Source organism: Mandrillus leucophaeus, unplaced genomic scaffold (genome assembly GCF_000951045.1).
Source record: "Mandrillus leucophaeus isolate KB7577 unplaced genomic scaffold, Mleu.le_1.0 Scaffold736, whole genome shotgun sequence".
Taxonomy (NCBI): Eukaryota; Metazoa; Chordata; class Mammalia; order Primates; family Cercopithecidae; genus Mandrillus; species Mandrillus leucophaeus.
In genome coordinates this window covers 1364828-1386997 of record NW_012107986.1, presented here as the reverse complement: position 1 = coordinate 1386997, position 22170 = coordinate 1364828, and the positions used below count along the sequence as shown (strand labels likewise).

The window sequence follows — 22170 nt, the reverse complement described above, 5'->3', positions numbered from 1 at the left end:
TGCTAGCACCTGCAGGACTGCGGAGATCTCCGCGGCGCTGCGGGGCCGTTGGCGGGGATGGGCGGGGGAGCGGGGGCCTCGAAGGTTTCCCATCCGCCTCTGGCAACCCTAATCTTCCTGCTCCATCTGGGCCCTGGGGCGTCTTCCACCGTCCAGGCCGGATGCTTTAAAAAAAAAAAATTGCTTTTTAAAGTGTCGTTGAAAGAAATTAGCTTTATCCCTGAAGTCAGGGGCGCATCCTCGCAATATACATCCTGTTATGGAAAGTGTTCGACTCCAGCTAGGGTTCTACAAGGCGTTTCCTGTTCACCGCCTGAGGAAAGCAAGCTCCGGAGTGACTGCCTTCTGAAAGTCGGTCTTGTAAAAACAATTGGACGGATGCCTTTGAAGAGCCCATGTCTCTGTCCTTTTCTTGAGAACAGTGTGCAGTCCTAATATTAAAGAACCACGACCACATAAAAACATTGCTCCCCTTCTGCTGCTTCGAAAACGACCCCTAAATTCCGTGTAGAAGTTGCCAGGTCGTCTTAACGTTCACTTCATTTGTATGCTGTCTGTCTGTCGAATACTGTGATGGAAGAGTGTATGCGGGGGGAGGAGCAGGGAATTTTTTAAAGCATTTTCCGGTCACCTCAGACTGGAGATCATGTTCTTTCCTGAAAAAAAAAAAAAAAAAAAAAACCCTAATGAGGGCGGTCATCTGCGATACTTACTTTGTGGTTCCTTCTGCCAAGTGGTTACAGCGCTGGGTGTGTCCAGGAGGCAAGGTGACATCTTAAACAGGAGTTGGGGATCCTTGCCAACTGAAACCTCCAGCCTGTATGGGTGTGGGGAGAGGAGTTCACCTTAAATAAAACTAGCGTTCATTGAAGTTTGATGGATTCGCTTTATCTTGATATTTTAAATATTCTGAATTTGAATGTGCTGGTTACATTTACTTTCTTTAAGATGTAGTTATAGGCATATGTAATAAACATTACAAGTTGTGGAGTAAGCTATTTTTAAAAATAAATGAAGGGTAAAGTTTTCTTTAATTAGTTTTGATAATTAGTAATTAGAATAGATTTTTCTTGGTGGAGTTGGTATCCACACTTTTGTGGTCCGTTGCCCAGTGTTAAGCTTTTGTAGTTACTGTTTGCATCACTGGTGCTTTGGGGGTTTTCAGTTAAATTGGCAGTTCTTACGGGAAGAGACAAAGTCGAAAAAAACAATACAAATTGACAGATCCCATTAGTAAATTTGAAAATTGCCTTCAGATAACTTCATAATTGAGGACTGAGATTTTAAATTAGGACTTCAATTAAAAAAAAAAAAATTAGCCGGGCATAGTGGCCTGTGCGTGTAGTCCTGACTACTCAATAGGCTGAGGCAGGAGGATCATCTTGGGCCCGGGAGTTGGAGACTGTAGTGAGCTATGATCACACCAGTGCACTCCCTGGGCAACAGAGTGAGACCTTGTCTCTCAAAAAATAAAAAAATTAGGACCCCAAGTTAAAGTGTAAAAAATTTTATATGGAAGTTAAGTAAGATTGCTCATATAACTCTTGAGTTTACATGTAGTCAGCATATGCTCAGTGAAAACGGGATTGCTTCAAGAGGACTTTGAGGCCAGGGTGATTAGGTAAGTAAAAGATGTAAAAAGGTAGAAAATTTTTGTCACTTGACTCTAAATAATTTTTCCGATAAGTGCCAAGGCCTGTTTCTGTTAGGCTTAGAAGATCAAAGGAGTTGGCTCTTTTAAAATATAGAAAGCTCTAGCTTCAGTTAGAATTTAGGCCTTTAGTAATAGCCCTAATTTTTATGAAGCCATTTTGTTCCAGTGATCTTTTGGTGAGAGATGCTATGTAAGTACTATTCTTCAAAATCAGCTGTCTTTTTACCCTAACGAAATAATTTAGATTGCTTTTGATATAGGTAAAACAAATATCCTGACTTCCGTAATTGTAGAAAAAACTTCACATAGGAATCCTTTGTTGTATCAAAGTAGCACCTGATGGGAATGAACAGACAGGAATGGATGAAAGATAGCAGTTCGTGTTCCATTTCAAGCCCATGGGCTCACACATTTATTCAGATAAGAACTTGGGTTTTGTTTTTGTTTTTTTTTTTAAACCACCTTTCACTAGATAAACTCCTACAGTATTCATGCATACTTTTGAATGGCATGTAGGAAATGTTTGATAGGTGCTTAATGTATTCACTTCAGGTCACTAATGTAATACAGGTTCGTGCTTCTTCGTGTTGACAGATCACCTATGGTTCTCCAAAATGAACATTCTAATACAGGAGGTCTAGGGAGGAACCTGAGTGTATACTAATGCCTAGAACTTTCTCTGGAGTGGCAAGAGCAGTGGGAAGAATTATATCAATAGCTACAGAAATAAGGGAGTAAGAAAGAACAAGTCGTCTCTCTAGTGAATTATTATTCACTTTACTGAGATAAACATACATGTTAATGAACTTGAGTTTTCCCAAAAGTAGAATTCTTCTGGTTCTTCTAAGAAAATGGCACTCCATGGAAACAGAGGGAAGAACCAAATGTATTCCCCTTTGTAGCAGTTGGGAAAGTTAGTGCTAGGAAGTCTCCTTGATTTATAGTAGGCTTTATTCTGGATATTGCTGGTAAAAGTTTATTCTAAAACCTGAACTCTGGATAAGTAGTAAATACAAAAAGCTTGTCAACCTTCCAAGCAAAATTGAGAGCTTTCAGGTTATGTGAGTAATTTAGTCTCTTGGGTGCTTAGTTCATTCCTTGAAGCTGATTTTTGTGATCTCTTCCAAGATTGCATTTGCTCGGAGGTAGGGAGTTAGACAACATGGTATGAGGTCCCTAAATTTTGACTTTCCAAGCAAAACTGGACAGTGGTTCCTTTTGCTAACATCCTTGTTTCTTCCTAAGGCCGCTCATGTTTCATATATGGTAGCCTTCCCAAAATCCCATTCCCCCCGCCCCGCCCCCACCATGTAGAGAGAACAAACCTGTCTCCCTTCTTGTACAGAGTATGGGATCCTTCAACTTTCACACAGGTTACAGTGTCTGCCACACACTTAGCTCAACTTTAAGTTTTGAAGTGATGTCACCTGCTGCATTTGTCCCTGGGTTGCACCTTGTGGATTTAGTTTGCATAAATTTTCTCAGCTTAAACAAAGTTAACATTGAATAGATGGCTTAATAAATGCCATGCATGCCTACATTCTGTGTGGAAATTGAGCTCGTCAGGTTGATATTTAACATTGTAGGTTCTTAGTTTAGTTAATTTATATAAAATAATGGTTACCATTTAACTCTTTAGGTTAGCTTTGTACATAGCATCTCACTTTGCACAACAACCCTGCAAGGTAAGTATTGTTGTTCTTGTGTTACAAATGAAGTTGACTGAGAGATTGAGTACCACGTCCAAGGTCACACAGCTATTAAATGGCAGAGCTGGGATACTAGCCTGTGACTCAGAACTTGATGCTTTTCCCCCCCACGCCATACATGCCAGGTTGCCCTTCCTTTCAGAAATGATGGAAGTCCTGCAAAATGCAATAAACTGAAGTAACGTAGCTTCTATTATAACAAAGTAAATAATTCAGTAGATTTACTGGATTTTAAACCTTATCCCTTGGGTAAACAATCTGTGACTGACTTCACACCAAATATTTGTTGGTGGAAGATTTGGACTTTAGGGATAAAAGTAGATACATTTTTTTATTTTACAAACTCTGTATTTGAACTTCATTATTGGCTCTTCAATTTGAAGTTACCAGCCTTTTTTTTTTTTTTTTTTTAATTTGATTTACATCGTGGTCAAATAAAAATTGCGGAGCAGGGAAAATAAACTACTTTCTGGATTCCTTCTTGAGTTTTCTCATGCTGTGCCCTAGAGAAAATGTGAAGGCATTCCACATTAAGGTGTTACTTTTCCCAGGGATGTGTTCATTTAAAAAGAATAAAGCCAGGCAATGTTTATTTTTCTTTTCCTACAAATAAATGAATGGATTCATCATTGTATACTTGACTCCCATGTTGGTGGGATTTTAGATAGGAAGCTATTTCTTGGCTGTGCTTCTCAATACCCCATAAGGAGTTGCTTCATGGATGTATATACTAATAAGCAGTGAAAGAAAGTGTATGTTCAAAGAATACAACAAGGAGTATGGATATTTTGCAATCATCTTTATATATTATGGTGCTCTGAATTAAAAGCTAAAAATTAAAAGCTAAAAGTTACTGGGTATGTCTGACACCTTAGTGCTTTATCTTGGTTCTACTAATTTTGCCTGCCCCACTCCCACTTAACCCTAGCCTCATTCCTTATCTGTAAGATAGGGGATAATAAGATTATAAGGTTATTATTAAGATTGAATAAGGATAAAATTTATAATGGGTTTTAGCAAATGGCAGAAAATATTTTCTGAAGAAAACCAAGTGCTATTAAAAAACATCACAAGCCTTAGGCTTATTTTGGGATTTAAAAAACCAAGAGAAAATGGATGGCTGAACTTTTAAACATTTGGTAAGTATTATAGTTCGGAGCTCTGGATTCTTTGCATTTTGTCTGCTGGGTGAGAAGGAATAAAAGCTTGTTGTGCCTTTTTCTTTAGATCACTTTAATTTCAAAACGATGTGTTTAACCATTTGTGGGAGTAATTTTCATTTTGTGATCCTGAAGCATTTTGATTCAGTGGGAATTTCTGGTGATTTATATCTGGCATAGAAGTGAGCTTAAGTTTAGCGATTCTAACGTTGAAAAAGGAAGCAGTGTTTCTATTGGATTCTAAATTATACTTTCAAAAATATTCTGAAGTATTCGTATATCTTAAACTTGGAGTTAAGACAGCTTAGCTTTGAAGATAAGAAAACCAGATGTGTGCCTTTTCTACCCAGATGTGTTTGTTGCTGGAACTAAATGAAACAGTAAATGAAACAGTTTAAAACCCTTGAAAGGTTTTAAACTTGTTTCTGTAACTGCTAATCTATATACTCAAGTCACTAACCTATCTCTTTGATCTCTTTGTAGGCTGACCAACTGACCGAAGAGCAGATTGCAGGTGAGAAATACTCAGCTAGATTGTACCCATTAGATTATTATTTATTGAATAGCCAACATCAGAATAAGAGACTTGTGTGAAATAATTGACTTTGGTATATGTCATGTATACTAACATAAGGGTATAATATAATACAGTAATTCAAACTGCTTTGGCAAGTGGGATTGTAAACTTGCCGGTGGAAGATGTGCAGGGCTAATTGTAATTAAAGACATGTATTTTAGTCTGCGTGGATATACTTTGGAGTCTGGTGGTGTAGTGGTGGTCTTTGTTTTGTTTTCTGAAGACTACCTTAGTATTCAGGAATTCTGGGCTAGCTAACACTCTAACTTCAAATCAGTCTCCACAAGAAAAGAGGGCTAAGAAGTAACTAAGGCAGCTTGAAATGGAGAATCAAAAAAGGAATATTGAATTACCCTTGTTAAAATTAGCTAATATTTTAACCTAAGAATTGCATATATAATCAATCAGAATAATCATTTCTCAAGTGAAAAAATTTAAGAAGTTGGCGTTCTATTTTATAAATGTCACTGTAGCAATATGGATTTTTCTTTTAAAAAGCAGTGACAGCTGTTGAAATGAAGCTGCTTAAATATCATCCCCTTTAGTTTGCTATGGAAGTATGCGAAATTATTACATAAAACCTGATGTCATGTTCTCTTTATGCCATGCCATAGAACATTAATACTTTTGATTTATCCTTGTACTTTGAGATGGCTGGTTAATGCCAATGTTGGGGAAACTTTTTCCCCCCCTTGCTGGAGTTGTTTTTTTTTTTTTTTTTAATTGTAGTGTTGAAATGCTTTGCAAACTATTCCTTTGTTTTCATTAGAGACTTTTATTAGCATGAGCACCAAGCAGTTTATCTGCCACAGTTTTCACAGTAACCAGGAAGGATTTGATAAGAGCTCAAAAGCACTTGAGCACTTTTTCTAATGCTGGAGAAAACTGTGAGAAGCGCAATTGGAACTATATAGCCCATTTAAAGCAAGCTCCTCACTTCCATAAGCATATAGAAATTTTCAGGATACCAGAATTACACGAGTCATCTCAAATATTCATCACAAATACTATTTGATAGGACTGTAGGTAGAAAGCTATTAGTATTAAAGACAAATTTAAGCAGGTTTTATTTTTATTGTGTCATTTGACTTAGTGTTTACTTTCTGAGGTTGGTAAATTACATGTATTGAATGTTATGAACAAAAAGCAAACGGTTTTGGGTATAATTTTTTTGTTGAGTTACACTGTTTTAAAGATATCACCAATTTGATCTCATGTCTCCTCAAAAAAAACAGACTGCGCCTAATGGCTGGTAATCTTACCACTTTGGGAGGCTGAGGCAGCAGGTTCACTTGAGCCCAGGAGTTTGAGACCAGCCTGGGCAACATAGTGAGACCCCATCTCTACAAAGCAAATGTATCATCAAAATGTTTTTCTGAAGTAGTTTTTTTATAAATATACTATCTCCTTCCCAAACTATCTTAGGCTATCTAATACTTTCAGTCTTAAACTCTGACCTTCTCTAATACACTTGCCTTTCATTTCTCAATATTCCCAGTCAGGTAGTGGTACGTACTGTACACAGTACAACATGTTCACTTTAGGGTAGAAAATGTATTAATCAGTGTGCCTATTGCATAGTTGATGGTCATTTCTGCTCTCCTAAACACACAACTCTTTAAAAAGAAAGTTTGTTGGCTCGGCACAGTGGCTCACGCCTGTAATTCCAGCACTTTGGGAGGCCGAGGCGGATCACTTGAGGTCAGGAGTTCGTGACCAACCTGGGCAACATGGCGAAACCCTGTCTCTCCTAAAAATACAAAAATTAGCCAGGCGTGGTGGTGTGCTCCTGGAATCCCAGCTACTCAGGAGCCTGAGGCAGGAGAATCACTTGAACCCGGGAGGCGGAGGTTGCAGTGAGGTGAGATTGTGCTCCCGCACTCCGGCCTGGGCGACAAAGCGAGACTTCGTCTCAAAAAAAAAAAAAAGTTTCTGTCTATTGAATATGAGAATGATAGCATTTTTATTTTTTAATTTTTTTTTTTGAGACAGTTTCACTCTTGTTGCCTAGGCTGGAGTGCAGTGGCGCAACCTCCGTCTAGTATGACTTCACTAACAAGTTCATTTTATTGATAACTCTGCCATGATGTCATTAGTTGTTGGTGTTTGACTTTTGGAAGACTGATGGGAAAAATGTACAATAATTTTTCCTTAAGAAATCTGTACCTAAACTTTCATTAAATTTTCAAGGTCCAAATTTGTTTGAGAAAAATATTAATGTTACTTAATGTATAGCAACAATTGCATGAAGTGCCAAAAGAGTTCCAATACCTGATCTTTAAGGGATTATTAAGTTCAGAATTTTGTGAAGAAATAGAAGTTAATAAACAGTCATTTGATTTGTAATTGTCTTGTGATAACCTATTTTAATAAAATTTTAAAAACATGTTATTTTAATAAAATTGTATGTTTAGGTGATAAACTAATTAGGGAAGGGCCCTGGGGTTGCTAATGAACAAATAAAACTTGAGTAATAGATTTTTCTGAAAGTTTCAATTTGATCATAGCTAAAATGGATTTTGGTAGGTTCCTTACACCTATCAGTTATGTAGAAGATAGCTATTCTGTGGCATTCGGGACCTGTTCTCTTTATTGTATGTTTAGGTTTTGACTCTTGGATTTATATTTCAAGTCATTCCTGGGAGTTACTGTTTAGAATTATATGCTTCTGTATATAAAGATTATGCTAGTTTTGAAGTACAGGTAAACTGCAAAGGCAGGTGAATTAAAATTTTACTTTGGGGATTATTTTGAGGTTTTACAGGTAATTTTTACTCTTGAGTATAAAAATACAAGTAGAAATTTGGAATAAACCTTGACCTTTAAAAGAAATGTTACTTGTTCCTTTCTTGAATGAATAACAGATAGTATTAGCATAGATACGGTTTTCTTTTCTGCATTTTACTTCTAGCAAACATTTTAAGTGCTATTAGATTTTTAAATTTCTTGAAAGTTATACATAGATAATCTTACACTATGCATCTTCCAGTATTCAGCTTTTTGTTAAATCGTATAATAGAAAGGTGACTACTGCTAATTAAACATTGGGAATTTATGCACCTAATGGTGGTGTTAAAAGATACCCATAGCAGAGAATGTAATATAAACAAATACATATCTCACAGTCCTTTAATTTTCTTGTAACCTATATTAGGTGAAAGATGCAATGTGTCTGAACGCTGATATATGTATTTCTAGATATTTCTACATTCTGTTTAAAAACAGTAAAATTGAAATGTCTTTATCAATTGTGCTATTTGTAGGTGGAGACTCCCTGATCTATTTTTGTCATTAGGTTGATCTAGGTTAGCGCTGTATACTATTTTCATAAAATCAGTTAGTGTGGTACGAACCTTCTGATAGGTATTAGATGAGTTCCTCTACAAACCAGTAATATTTAAATAAGAAAGAATGCAGTTAGGAGGCAATTGTAGTAGCCCTGGCAAAGGATGATGGAGCCTTGAACCAAAATACTGATTGTAGAGATGGAGGAAAAATTAGGCAGTATTTAAATGGTAGAATTCGAGACTTGTTGGCAGATTTCAGATGGAAAGAGTTAAAAGTGGCTCTTGGGCGTTTGCTAGTATCTTTAGGGTTGCTTTGAGTATAGAATTCATCTTCATATGTTTTGCTTGTGATCAGCCAGGGGAGATATATCCTGTAGACAGCCAGAAATAAAGATATTTATTGAGCAAGATGAGTAGACTAAAGATATCTTTGTTGTAAGTGAGTATAGATGAAATGGCCAAGGAGTGGGAAAAAAAGGATAAAATTGGTCATATCTAGACATAAGACACAGGAGTAAGAGCCTTTGGCAGTATGTGGTAGGAGGAAAATCAAAGTACTGTTACGAAGGCTAAGAGAAGTTTTGAGAGGTTTTCTATGCAGTTTTGGATGCTGCAAGAAAATGAGATCATCTTTATCTTGACATTTATTAAGTATTTGTTTGTTGGACATAGTTGTACGTGTTTCACACATACTAATTTTTTTAAGAGGGATGACCAGGTGAACACCCCTTGTGGGCGTGGTATACTGTGTTGCTGCACATACTGGGCACATTAATGCCATTTCACAGAAATGAGGAAGCTGAGGCAGAAAAGGTTTAGTAACTTGTTCAGATTGCATTGCCAGAAGAAGGAACAGAGCTAGGAAATTCTAACCCAGTAGTCAAGTTACAAAGTCTCATTTTAGTTTTTATACCGCATGGCTTCACACTGAAACATACTTGATGGATTGGGTGACTGACTAGTGGTCATTGGTAAACTCAGCATTTTCAGGTGATGAGTTGGAGCTGAATGTCATTTTAAAATAGTGGATTGTTAGGAGAGAGGAAATTGGTATGAGTAGTAGTGCCTTCCAAAATTTGGGGAGGGATAAGGGCAAACACTTTTTAACTAAGGTTTCAGTTTAGTTTTACGCTAAGCGATGTGAAGATATTTATGTGGTAATGGGCAAATGAGTGGAAGAATAGTTGAGTCCACAGAAGAGGTAATATGGAATGAAACTGGAAGGTGTATGCGAATTGGAGTAGGGATAAACAGGCAGGGAATAAATTGGCCTTAGACTGAAAAGAAGGTACACCATTTCTTAAACATGTGTCACATACACATTTTCAAATGTATGGTTATGTTGGGAAAGCTTAATGGCCCCATGAACTTGGAAACTTTTTGTATTCATTTGCTGATAGGGTCTAATATCTTCTGGAAAACGACTTACTTGGAAAATACTAGCTGAATTATTTACTCATTGGTAGAACTTTGCAGTATCAAAGTTAGTCTGTTTTAGTTTCTTCCTTTTTTTTTTTTTTTTTTTTTTTTTGAGATGAGTCTTGCTCTGTTGCCCAACCTGGAGTGCAGTGGCAAGATCTCTGCTCACTGCAGCTTCTACTTCTTGGGTTCAAGCAATTCTGCTGCAGCCTCCCAAGTAGCTGGGACTACAGGTGCACGCCGCCACACCCAGCTAATTGTGTGTGTGTGTGTGTTTTAGTAGAGATGGGGTTTCACCATGTTGGCTCAGGCTGGTCTCAAACTTCTCCTGAGCACAGGCAGTCCACCCACCTCGGCCTCGCAAAATGCTAGGATTACAGGTGTGAGCCCCTGCACCTGGCCTGTTAATTTGTAAATGGTGAATGAAGCCAGGTAGTCTGGAGTGTTGCACCAGCAGGTTACCATGTAATGTAGTGATGTACTAGAAGGAACATATAGCTGGGCACAGTGGCTCATGCCCTGTAATCCCAGCACTTTGGGAGGCTGAGGCGGCGGGTGGATCACCTGAGGTCGGGAGTTTGAGACCAGCCTGACCAACATGGAGAAACCCAGTCCCTGCTAAAAATACAAAATTAGCTGGGCGTGGTGGTGCATGCCTGTAATCCCAGCTACTTGGGAGACTGAGGCAGGAGAATTGCTTGATCCTGGGAGGAAGAGGTTGCGGTGGGCCGAGATTGCACCATTGCACTCCAGCTTGGGCAACGAGCGAAACTCCGTCTCAAAAAAAAAAACAAAAAACAACAAGAAGGAACATACTATCACAACAAGATCTTAAGGAATAATCTGTTTCACTGTATAAGGTTGGGGTTTTAATATTCCAGAGAAAGCTCAAAATGATCGTTGTTCTCAGTGACATACATTTAGCTAAAACTGGACATTGATATCTTGATTGCCCATTGTTACAGACTGTTTATATAGTCCCTTCTCCTGCCTTATTAGAAAGGGAAAGTAGCCTGTTTTAATTTAGTAGGTGATTGATTTAGACTTAGTGGCTGACTCTAACTAAACATAGTATACAGAAACAGTCTAATTACTCTGTAGAAATACATATTTGGGTACTAATAGTCTTATTTTTGTTTTGTTAGGTTAGGTCTGTAATTTTGAATTATGTTCCGCAGAGCAGCTTCAATGACAAATAGAGGAGCCAGTCATTTGGGGATTTAGTTCTTTTCCTCTGTAAACCTAGGATAATTTTACTTAGATCAGCATAAAAGTACAGTCATATGATTGGCCAAAGATATATTTGAAATATTATAAGGTATCATAAAGATTAGGTAATCTTTAGGAATCAAAGTCACATTTCAGATGCTACCTCCATTGGTATTTTTCCTTTAAAAGTTTTTTGGGTTTTTCTGAGACATGGGGTCTTACAGTTTGGCCAGGCTGAAGTGCAGTGGCTGTTCACTGGCACGATCCCACCACCGAGTAGGCTTTAAGAGTTAATACTTTTCATTTAGGTTACATTTTATTGCTAATCTCTGTATTTGGATTGTGGTCTTTCAAACAGAATTCAAAGAAGCTTTTTCACTATTTGACAAAGATGGTGATGGAACTATAACAACAAAGGAATTGGGAACTGTAATGAGGTCTCTTGGGCAGAATCCCACAGAAGCAGAGTTACAGGACATGATTAATGAAGTAGATGCTGATGGTAAGTCTTTAATTTTTGGGGGTGGGAGGGGTTGAAGAAACGATATTTATAATTCTATTTGATGTTTCAACTAAACCATTTCAGGTAATGGCACAATTGACTTCCCTGAATTTCTGACAATGATGGCAAGAAAAATGAAAGACACAGACAGTGAAGAAGAAATTAGAGAAGCATTCCGTGTGTTTGATAAGGTAGGTCAAGGACTGGATACGTTAAATTTTGAGGATGAAATGAAGATACCAGGACTCATTATGAAGACTTTTTTTTGTTTGTTTGTTTTGATGATTTACCAATATATTTTAATTATCAAGCAAAAGCTTTTTAAGAATTCTCTATAGATTTTCTAATATATGTATTGCATTAATCTTGTCAAAGGAGGTGTCACTTGACTTTGGGACTTAGGAAATAGTGATTTCAATATAGGACATTTTGCTTGGTTCTTAATGACATTTGTAGGTCAACTATGTGTGTAGATTTGTATGCATTTCTAAAGTATGTTTTTCCCCCAATGCAAAATTTAGTAGTAAACTTAATAAATTTCCATTCCAACTCTGAAGTCTGTAATTTTACTCAGAAACTATACTAAATTTTTTGCTAGGATGGCAATGGCTATATTAGTGCTGCAGAACTTCGCCATGTGATGACAAACCTTGGAGAGAAGTTAACAGATGAAGAAGTTGATGAAATGATCAGGGAAGCAGATATTGATGGTGATGGTCAAGTAAACTATGAAGGTAAATCTTTCAGTCTCACCACCTCATTCTTTACTTTGATTTTTAAGATAAGAGGTGCTTGTTAGGTAACTATCAAAGTTAGTGACCCTTCCCCCCAAATTAGGATGCTAAAACAGCTACTTATATTTAACCTTTTTAAAATTCAGAGTGTTGTCTTCAGACTAGACAACATTGCTCTGACCTGAGAACTTAATTTACAAATATTTACTATCAGGTTCTACTCCTACACCTGGAATCAGCATTTTAACCAGATTCTTGGTTGATTCATATGTAAAGTTTGAGAAACACTGTACAGTGTTTGTGCTGGATTGTGGAACAATGGAAAGCAAACTTATTCTGAGTTTCCTAAAATGAAATTAATGTGACTTTCTTTCCCCGCACTGTATTATCTTTTTTCTTTAATTGGCTTTAGTCTGAAACTGAAGTTTACATGTGCTTCAGAAGTATCGTATGTATTAACTTTGAGATGGCCATATCATGAAGCAAGGCAAATAGAAATTGAAGGATTTTCAGTAAAACTTTGTATTTTTTTCATGATGTAACTGCTTAGAAAAGAGCATAAAACTTAATGTTATAAAAATTAAACCTAGCTCATAGCACTGAATTTACATTATTGTCTTGTATTCCAGCAGACTTAAAATTCAAGTCTAAACTAAGATAGAGCCAAGAAAGCTCTTTTTATATTAGCTTATCTAAAGCATTAATTTGGCTCTTACTAATAATCCTGAATAGTTACAGTTAATGAAGTTCCAACCTGGGGAATAAACTTGCTTCCCTCTGTACTTAATGGTAATTCTGAGGAAAGAGAGGAATGGAAGGAGTACTCAGTGATTGAGTAAATGTGATTTTTTTTTTTGGTCTTTTGCTATTGACTCAATTTTTTTGTGTACTTCTTCTTTTTCAGAGTTTGTACAAATGATGACAGCAAAGTGAAGACCTTGTACAGAATGTGTTAAATTTCTTGTACAAAATTGTTTATTTGCCTTTTCTTTGTTTGTAACTTATCTGTAAAAGGTTTCTCCCTACTGTCAAAAAAATATGCATGTATAGTAATTAGGACTTCATTCCTCCATGTTTTCTTCCCTTATCTTACTGTCATTGTCCTGAAACCTTATTTTAGAAAATTGATCAAGTAACATGTTGCATGTGGCTTACTCTGGATATATCTAAGCCCTTCTGCACATCTGAAGTTAGATGGAGTTGGTCAAATGAGGGAACATCTGGGTTATGCCTTTTTTTAAAGTAGTTTTCTTTAGGAATTGTCAGCATGTTGTTGTTGAAGTGTGGAGTTGTAACTCTGCGTGGACTATGGACAGTCAACAATATGTACTTAAAAGTTGCACTATTGCAAAACGGGTGTATTATCCAGGTACTCGTACACTATTTTTTTGTACTGCTGGTCCTGTACCAGAAACATTTTCTTTTATTGTTACTTGCTTTTTAAACTTTGTTTAGCCACTTAAAATCTGCTTATGGCACAATTTGCCTCAAAATCCATTCCAAGTTGTATATTTGTTTTCCAATAAAAAAATTACAATTTACCCAATGGTTGCTCTACATCTGAGTCATTTAACTGTTAAAGTCTAATAATTTTGAAAATAAAATATGGCATTGGTTTCTCCTTGGTATAATCTAGATAATTTTTTCTCGTGTGGGGAAGTGTATGGAGATGGGTGGCAGAAATAGTGAAGGTGGGAAGGGAAGGAGAAAAGGATTGGAAAAGTGAGAAAAGAGGGAGGGTAGCACAGAAAATAAGAGGAACAAAATAAGGAGTGTGTAACTAAGGAGAGATCGAGGAGGAAGACCGAAAAGATGGGGATCTGGGGGGCTGGCTTAGTGTGGTCACTTTTTAGGGGCCGCCATCATGCATGCCCATTCCTCCACCACCATGCCTGTCATATTGTGCTACTGTGTTAGGCCCACAACACCTGTGGGTCCCTTCTGTGCCCACAGAACAAGATGGTGGCAGTCACGGGAAAAGAGGGGCAAGTGTTTTGTTTTGTTTCTTCATCCAGATTGTATTTGACAACTTCAAAAGGCTCAAATGAAATACTCAAAAACTTAAGTGTACCTAGCATGGGAATTGGCATAAAGAAGGTATTTACTGTTTCCTACCTTTATATTTTTCAACTTTGGCATTTGTCCACGTTGACTTAAGCTGTGCAATGATGTTTTAAATGTTTGCATGTTAAAAAAAAAAAACAAAACACCAAATCTAGTTGGGGTGAGCATCCTTATAGTTTTTACTTCTATTAGCTAATATTTTATTCATTATGCTTTTTAATTCTATAAGATGAGAATTTTCAGCTTGCCCATCTGTAACATTTTACAAAAAAGATGTCTTTAGGAGTAAATTGGCAATGACTACACCTGTTTTAGTTTTTGCTGGCCTCTATCATTGCTTTCTTTATAATCTGAGCTACTCCAAAGGTGGTTATCAGGGTTTTTATTTTTTAAAACTACCTTTTAAATGCTTAATGAAAGATTCCATAGCAAACCAGAGCCAAGATTAAAACATTGAGTGTAATTGTTACCTGGTTATTATAGCCACAAGGTCTTTAATTTCCCAGGGGTAATTCATTATTTGGCAGGTTACTGCCCCATTGACTATTTTAATACTACTATTAGTGTGTTTTAGAGCAAGGGAAGTTACAGGCACTGATAGTCCTAATGGTATCACATGAAACTCAGGTAATCAGTTAAATAGGAAGATTTTAGATGTGTACTCTACTCCCCTTAATTGGATGTAGTAAGTTTTGTCAAAAGGAAATCCAAACAAGGTTGTTTTTTTTTTGTAGAGACAGGGACTCATTATGTTGCCCAGGTTGGTCTTGAACTCCTGGGCTCAAGTGATCCTCCCACCTCATCCAAAGTGCTGGGATTATGAGTGGGGCTTTTTAAAAAGTTAAGTGAAATAATGAAAGGCACTTAGCATTGTCCTTGGCATTTGCATTAAGTGTTCCATTAAGTATGCTATTAAACCAGTTATGACCCTGAAAAATGAGGGACTTGGGCAGTCAGTTGGTGTTTTTCCAGTATCAACAATGAGGTTTATATAAATTGATATCAAGGTATATATAACAAGGACAACAAATGTAGGAGAAACATTTTTTGGGCTCTTGTATGTCATAATTGGTCACTTCTATTGTTGAAATCTTTACAAAAGTCATGAAGTCTTGGCATCTTGATTTTACAGGAAACAAGTGTAGAATGATTGTATAATTTAGCTGTGGTCATAATGAGCTGGGTTCAAATCTCAGTTCCAGTGCTTCCTACAACATAATCCTATTGTAATCCAATTTTATTAACCCCTTCTCTATAGACAAGGACTGTGATATCACCTTCAAGTTTTTTTTTTTTTTTGAGATGGACTCCCGCACTGTTGTCTGGGCTGGAGTGCAGTGGCACAATCTCAGCCCACTGCAGCTTCCTCCTCCCGGGTTCAAGCAATTCTACGTCAGCCTCCCGAGTAGCTGGGATTACAGGCGCCTGCCAGTACACCCGGTTAATTTTTTGTATTTTCAGAAGAGACGGGGTTTTACTATGTTGGCCAGGCTGGTCTCGAACTCCTGGCCTTGTGATCCGCCCACCTTGGCCTCCCAAAGTGCTGGGATTACAGGTGTGAGCCACTGCGCCCAGCCCCACCTTCAAGTTTAACCATACTATTAGTGTTATATTAATAGGATTGTGCTATTGTACCAACCATAATACTGTCTGGCATGTTTGCTCTTAGATGATTCTCCCAATAAACCATCACTATTGCAGTTAAATATGACCCTTGGTGTAACGTATTTTCCTAAAATTTTTAGAAGACGGCAACAATTTTAAAGATCTGATACATAACAGGCACTGTTGAGCTCTTACAGATTTGTATTCTCAAGAGAAATGTCTCTCCCCCTTTCTGAAACTTAGGATAATCTGGAAATAAATCTTAGTGATACTATATAAGACAATGTTTTCTTAAAGGAACATTTTGTTTATCCTATGTGCTTAATCTGCTTTTTGATAGTCCTTGAAGTCATTGACCCATGCCGTTTCTATTTTTGAGATACTTAAACTATTTTCTCATCTAGATGTTCCCATCTCTAATGTCACACCTTGTATGGGTTTCTGGACTTCTCTGTACCTTTCATATTCTTTTAGTCTCGAGGGTACCAGTCCCTAGTCTGCTGAGCCAGTTTTACAGGCTCAGCCAAAATAAGAAAATGAAATGAGGCACAGGGAATGGACTTGATTAATCTCTTAACATTTGTGAGAACTTTGGTATTGCCTCTTCGCTTTCTAATTTCAGTTGTTCATTTTAAACCTAGTGCCTGTTAAGGCTATCTTAAATGAATTTAGAATCCCAGTATTTTAAGAAACTAGAAGTCCTCTAGTCTCTTGCTCCTCAAAAAGTCACCCATAGAATCACCCAGGAGCTTGTTGGAAAAGCAGAATCTTAGGTCCTGCCTCAGAATTGGAATCAATCTGCTTTTTAAACAAGATCATCAGATATTTTGTATGCATATCAATTTTTGAAAAGCATTGCTGTAATCTAGTCTTTGGTTTACTTAGAGGGGAAAACCAGTCAGTGGTTTATTCAACAAATATTTTAGTCCTTGTGTTCAAAGGGGTCAATTAAAAAACAACCCCGTGTTTTGGGTGTTTAAAATTAGAGGAGAAACGATTTGTCATGAAAGGAATCTTCCAACAATGGTAGTCACGGGGTCCTTTGGGACTTGGTGGATTAGGCTTAGAGGTCTACTCAGAGGAGTTGACTCTTGAGATTTTCCAGGTGGTCAAAGAAAGGAATAGCATTTCATGCAGAAGAGCTAGCATATGTGGAGACAAATAGAAATGTGAAGATGGCATGTTTGGCGTTATTGCAAGCATGATACAGCAGAGCATGCCATCCTAATAAGGGAGAGAAGTGGCCGGGCGTGGTGGCTGATGCCTGTAATCTCAATAATTTGGGGGGCCGAGGTGGGTGGATCGCGAGGTCAGGAGTTCCAGACCAGCCTGACCAATACGGTGAAACCCTGTCTCTACTAAAAATACAAAAATTTGCTGGGTGTGGTGGCGGGCGCCTGTAGTCCCAGCTACTCTGGAAGCCGAGGTTGCAGTGAGCTGAGATTGTGCCACTGCACTCCAGCCTGGGCAACACAGTGAGACTTCGTTTCAAAAAAAAAAAAGAAAAGAGAAAAGTGAGAGATTGGATTGTAAATGTTGCTTTTGTCCTAAAGGTAATGACAACTCACATTTACTGACTGCATTGTGCCAGACATGGCTGTAAACATTTCAAGTTAATCTTTATAACCTATGTGGATAGGTACCAATTTTATTAACCCCTTCTCTATAGACAAGGAAACAAGCACAGAATAAGTCAGCATATGCAACCAGCGTCCAAGTCCTGGTAGTCAAGGGAGGAGAGTGATTCAAGAATGAGGGAATAATCAATGCAGCAATGAAAATTGAAGGCCAAGTTTCATAAGAGCTGAAAATCCCCATTGGATTTGGCACTTGGATCACTGGTGAGTTGAAGTGCAATTTTAATTAAAAGTTGTGTGCAGGCCAGATTAAGATGTTTTTAGGAAAGTATGGGAAGTGAGAAAAGAGTCCATATTAGTCTTGAAAGTTTGTAAAGGGAAGCAGAAACTTCTTGGTATAGGGCAGTGGAGCTCTAGAGTCAGGTTTGGATTTTAATTCTGGTTCTGCCATTTGTGTGTGATGCTGAGTGAACTGTGCTAAACGTCCAAGGAAACCTGTGTTTCCTCATCCAGAAAATGGGACTAATACCTACTTTGTAGGGTTGGTGTGAAGATTAAATAACGTGTGTGAAGTCCCTGGAATACAGTAGGTACTGTATAAAATGAAATTAAGGTTGTGGAGGGTGTGTTTTTAAAGGTGAGAATGTTCCTAGGTTAAAAAGAAGGTACAGATTAGAGAGGCTGACAATAAAAAGGGTCTATACTGAGAAGAATGGGGTGGTCTGTGGTTTCACAGCTATTGAAACCCGCTGTGTCTTGTGCTCACTCCACTCTGCAAGTCAGAGACAAGAGAAGTCAGCCCCAGAGTTTCTATTTGGAGCTTAGAAACAACCTTAGAAAGTGGGTGCTAAGGCAGATTTCTGTAAGTATGCCTACCAAGCACACTGCCTCCCTGTCGGGTGTGTGATTGGGGGTGGACTGGAACGGAACTGATGAAGATTGTGGGTACGCTCAAGCCCTTAACAAGCCTCCCTTTTCGCAGATCCTTACCCGAGGGCTCTCTGGCAACTCCAGAGCCCTCTAGATTTTCTTCTCACATACGTTCTTAACCATCTCTTTTCTAGGGTTTTCCTCTGCGCAGGTCTTCGCGCGGGACCTCAAAGTGCGTGCCCGCTTCCCTTCCCCCAGCACTAAAGATAAATCTGGCGGTCCCAGCGCGCGCGCGCGCGGAGCCCGCGGGCCACACCCGCCTCCTAGCAACCGGACGCCAGGCTCAGCCTAGGGAGAGAGGAGGCCACCATGGACCAGCCAGCCGTCGCCACCGCCTCCACCACACTAAGGAAGGACCTGGTGCGTGGAGAATCGTTCATCACAGCCTCGGTAAGATCGTCTGCACCTTGCCGGCCTGGCTCCTGCTCCCCTCACCAGGCCCGCTGCCCTTTACCCACCGCTCTCTAATCCCAGGCCTTCGTGCCCTTCTGGTTCCCTCTTCCTACCCTTCTCTCCCTGCCCTCACGTACGTCTCCACCTGCGGACCTTCCTTCCTGGTCTTTATTGGACATTTCCTTTGTTTTCGCCTTGCTTCTTCCTTTTTTCTTCTTCGCCCTTTGTTTTCTGTATTTTTCCCTTCTTCCCACTACTAATTAAACTGGACAACTGGTTTAGTATGGTGATTGGATTTCTTTCCCTCTTCGCTCCATCTGCTGAAGACTGGGTTTTTCCTTCTGTGGCCTTACTAGACACGTTTTGCTCCGCCTCCTATTTTAGTATGTATAAAAATATTTGAAGCTACCTTTGCTACATTTTTCTTTTGGAGTCTCGATCTGTCACCCAGGCAGGAGTGCAGTGGTGTGATCTCGGCTGACTGCAACCTCCACCTCCCGGGTTCAAGGGATTCTCCTGCCTCAGCCTCCCGCGTAGCTGGGCTTACAGGCATGCACCGCCATGCCTGGCCTTTGTTACGTTTTTAAATAAATGTGGGTGAGGGTTGTTTAACCTAATCTTTTATCTTTCCCCTTAGAGTGAATTTAAAATGGTAGATAAGTGGAATTTAGATCACCTGTCTTGGGCAAAACAAAACAGCAGCTGCCAATTGTCTTCCATTAGATTGATCATGTTTTTTTCCCTCTCCTTCCCATCTCATTTTCCTTATTCTGGGGTAGGGGTGGGAGACCTGTCTTGACCTGCCTGAGAAAGTTTAATTTCTGTGACTATAAAAGTGCCACAGAGAAGATTCAACATAAATCTCACGAAGAAGTATCAAGGAAGAAGCTCAGCTTTAGCAGTGTGCATGAGACAATGTTTTTTAGAGAAATTCACATATATCATAATAAAATAAAACCCAGTGGTACTCATAAGTACAGTAGATTTAAGTTACTAGACAGGAAGAATGAATTATATCAGTTTTACTGATTAGATTATTACTTTTAATGCAGTCTTGCTTGACGACCTATATTTTATAGTAATAAAGGCATTATAAATGAAAGGGGAACTCAACATATTAATGATTTTACCTAGGACAAACAGCACAAAAGGAATATACTAAACGGTTGTGTTCTGTGGACAGTAGGCTGAAATAAATATGAAATAATAATGGATGAATGGGTATAGAGTACTAAATATGAAGACAACAGCTTCCTTGGAAACTGAGGAATACCAAAATAATCTGCTTCTTAACTTGGCAGATGAGATGTTAAAAATTAAAGCTACATTTATTGAGCACTGATTGTAGATTCAAGTCTTTATATGTACAATGCCTTACTCTTTTTTTTTTCCCCTGAGGTGGCTTCTCGCTTGTCGCTCAGGCTGGAGTTGCAGTGACACGATCTCAGCCCACTGCAACCTCCACCTCCCAAGTTCAAGTGATTCTCGTGCCTCAGCCTCCTGAGTAGGGATTACAGCCTTCTGAGTAGGGATTACAGGCATGTTCCAGCACGCCCAGCTAATTTTTTTGTATTTTTTGGTACAGACAGGCTTTTACCATGTTGGCCAGGCTGGTCTTAAACTCCTGGCCTCAAGTGATCCACCCAAGTTGGCCTCCCAAAGTGCTGGGATTACAGGTGTGAGCCACCACGTCTGGCATACAATTCTTTATTCTCATGGCAACTCTGGTAGTGCCTTATTTTTATACTACTGTGAGGAAGCATGAGAGTTGAGTAACTTACCCAGTGCACCTAGCTGGTAAGTGGCAGAGCTGAGTTCCAGCCTAAGTCTGTCTGGCTTCAAGCCCAACTCTTTTCTTCCTAAGAACACCACATTTCATCACATTTAATATATGTACAACATCTCTGTGAGATGCGAATGTTTATTACTCTAATTTTATCAAAGAGAATTTAGTTATTTGAAAGGACTTAAGATCATAAAATAACAACCTAAGGAAAATGGACAAATTTATTATTATGTAGCTTTTATTTTAATGAAGGCTTGTCAGTTGGGTATGGGTGTGAATTTCTTCAAACAAATGTTTTATAACTTATATTTAATTTCAAGGGATCACCTCTCAAATGAATAAGCATACTTTGTGTTTGTTAATAGAAACCAGCCCGAAAGACTTCCTCTTTTGAAAGAGAAGGATGGTGGAGAATAGCATTAACAGTATGTACATTGTTCAGTCTTTCCTATTCACATTATTCCTATTCCATTAATATTTTAATCCGTTATACCTTTTAAGACTAACACTTAATTGAAGAAAACAGTAATTGTTCAGATCTGCATGGACCTCATTTCATACTTAAAATTTTAGTGTCAGCATATGAATGAGAAACTAACTTAATTTTGAATGCAATAGAAGCTTGGAAAAGTTAAACAATTCTAGAAATCTAGGTGCTTTACAGAACATCTAGATAAGGCTAACCTATGATCTTATGATCTGGGTGAGATTGCAAAACAAAAAAAGCATGCATTCTGGAAAGGTGTTTTGGTTTCAGTTTTTATTTTATATGGTATAGACCTTATGCAAATGGTTCTTAATATGGTCAATATGATGTGAAAGCAAAATGGTAATATATGGAAGAAAAATGACCAGAAGATCCCCCTCTCCAGAGAATTTCTATATTACAGACATATTTTCTGTCAATGCCCTTCAATAATAGAGGGACTTCACAGGTCAAAGCCTTCTTGGAATTGCAGTAATTTTAATGGCAGAACTGAGCTGAGTGCTTAGTGGAAAGATGGCCACAAAAGCAGCAGTGACTAAACGTTCAGTTCTGGCCATTCAGCCACACTGGCTGTAATTTGAAAGTACCAAACCTCTTATTGGACTAACTAGGCCATATGCTCTGCCAGTTTATCCTGGTCTCATGTCATTATCCTTTAGCTTCCCACTTGAGGGCTAGAGAGAAACACAGCATTGGCTAAACAGATGTAGGATAGTTTCTAGTTAGCCAAGAAACTATCCTGAGTGGTCTCACTAGAGGTCTGAGATTCATAGTCAAGGTTGAATCCCAAAGTTGAATCACCAAAGTTGCCTTCTAAAAAGTTAAATTTCGGCCGGGCACGGTGGCTCATGCCTGTAATCCCAGCACTTTGGGAGGCCAATGCGGGCAGATTACGAGGTCAGGAGATCTAGACCATCCTAGCTAACATGGTGAAACCCTGTCTCTACTAAAAATATATATTAAAAAAAAAGTTAAATTTCAACTCTAACCCATTTGCTATAATTCAGCAATTATTTCAGAAAGGAAATAATCATGATTTTGAAATACTCTTCTGTCAAGAGTGTTTACTGTATTTGA

The 22170-nt window shown here is 38.3% G+C and overlaps 2 protein-coding genes across 8 annotated transcripts in view; both read left to right on the top strand.

Moving 5' to 3' along the window:
- CALM2 (calmodulin 2 (phosphorylase kinase, delta)) overlaps positions 1–20448 on the top strand; it is a 21941-nt gene extending 1493 nt beyond the window's left edge. For 4 of the 7 annotated variants that reach the window (XM_011965773.1, XM_011965772.1, XM_011965771.1 and 1 more), the window contains exons 2-6: positions 5007–5037; positions 11374–11517; positions 11602–11708; positions 12116–12251; positions 13156–13797. In XM_011965773.1, coding sequence (XP_011821163.1) covers positions 11448–11517; positions 11602–11708; positions 12116–12251; positions 13156–13184 — 342 coding nt within the window. In that variant the 5' untranslated portion in view covers positions 5007–5037; positions 11374–11447 and the 3' untranslated portion in view covers positions 13185–13797. Of the gene's footprint in view, positions 1–3293; positions 3340–5006; positions 5038–11373; positions 11518–11601; positions 11709–12115; positions 12252–13155; positions 13798–20417 lie in introns of those variants that run through there. The other 3 variants (XR_001004419.1, XM_011965770.1, XM_011965776.1) reach the window with 3 other exon arrangements.
- The window catches only part of LOC105528840 (chromosome unknown open reading frame, human C2orf61), a 58257-nt gene continuing 54710 nt past the window's right edge, over positions 18624–22170 (top strand). The window contains exons 1-2 of the mRNA XM_011965777.1: positions 18624–18817; positions 20972–21031. Coding sequence (XP_011821167.1) covers positions 18737–18817; positions 20972–21031 — 141 coding nt within the window. The 5' untranslated portion in view covers positions 18624–18736. The remainder of the gene's footprint in view (positions 18818–20971; positions 21032–22170) is intronic.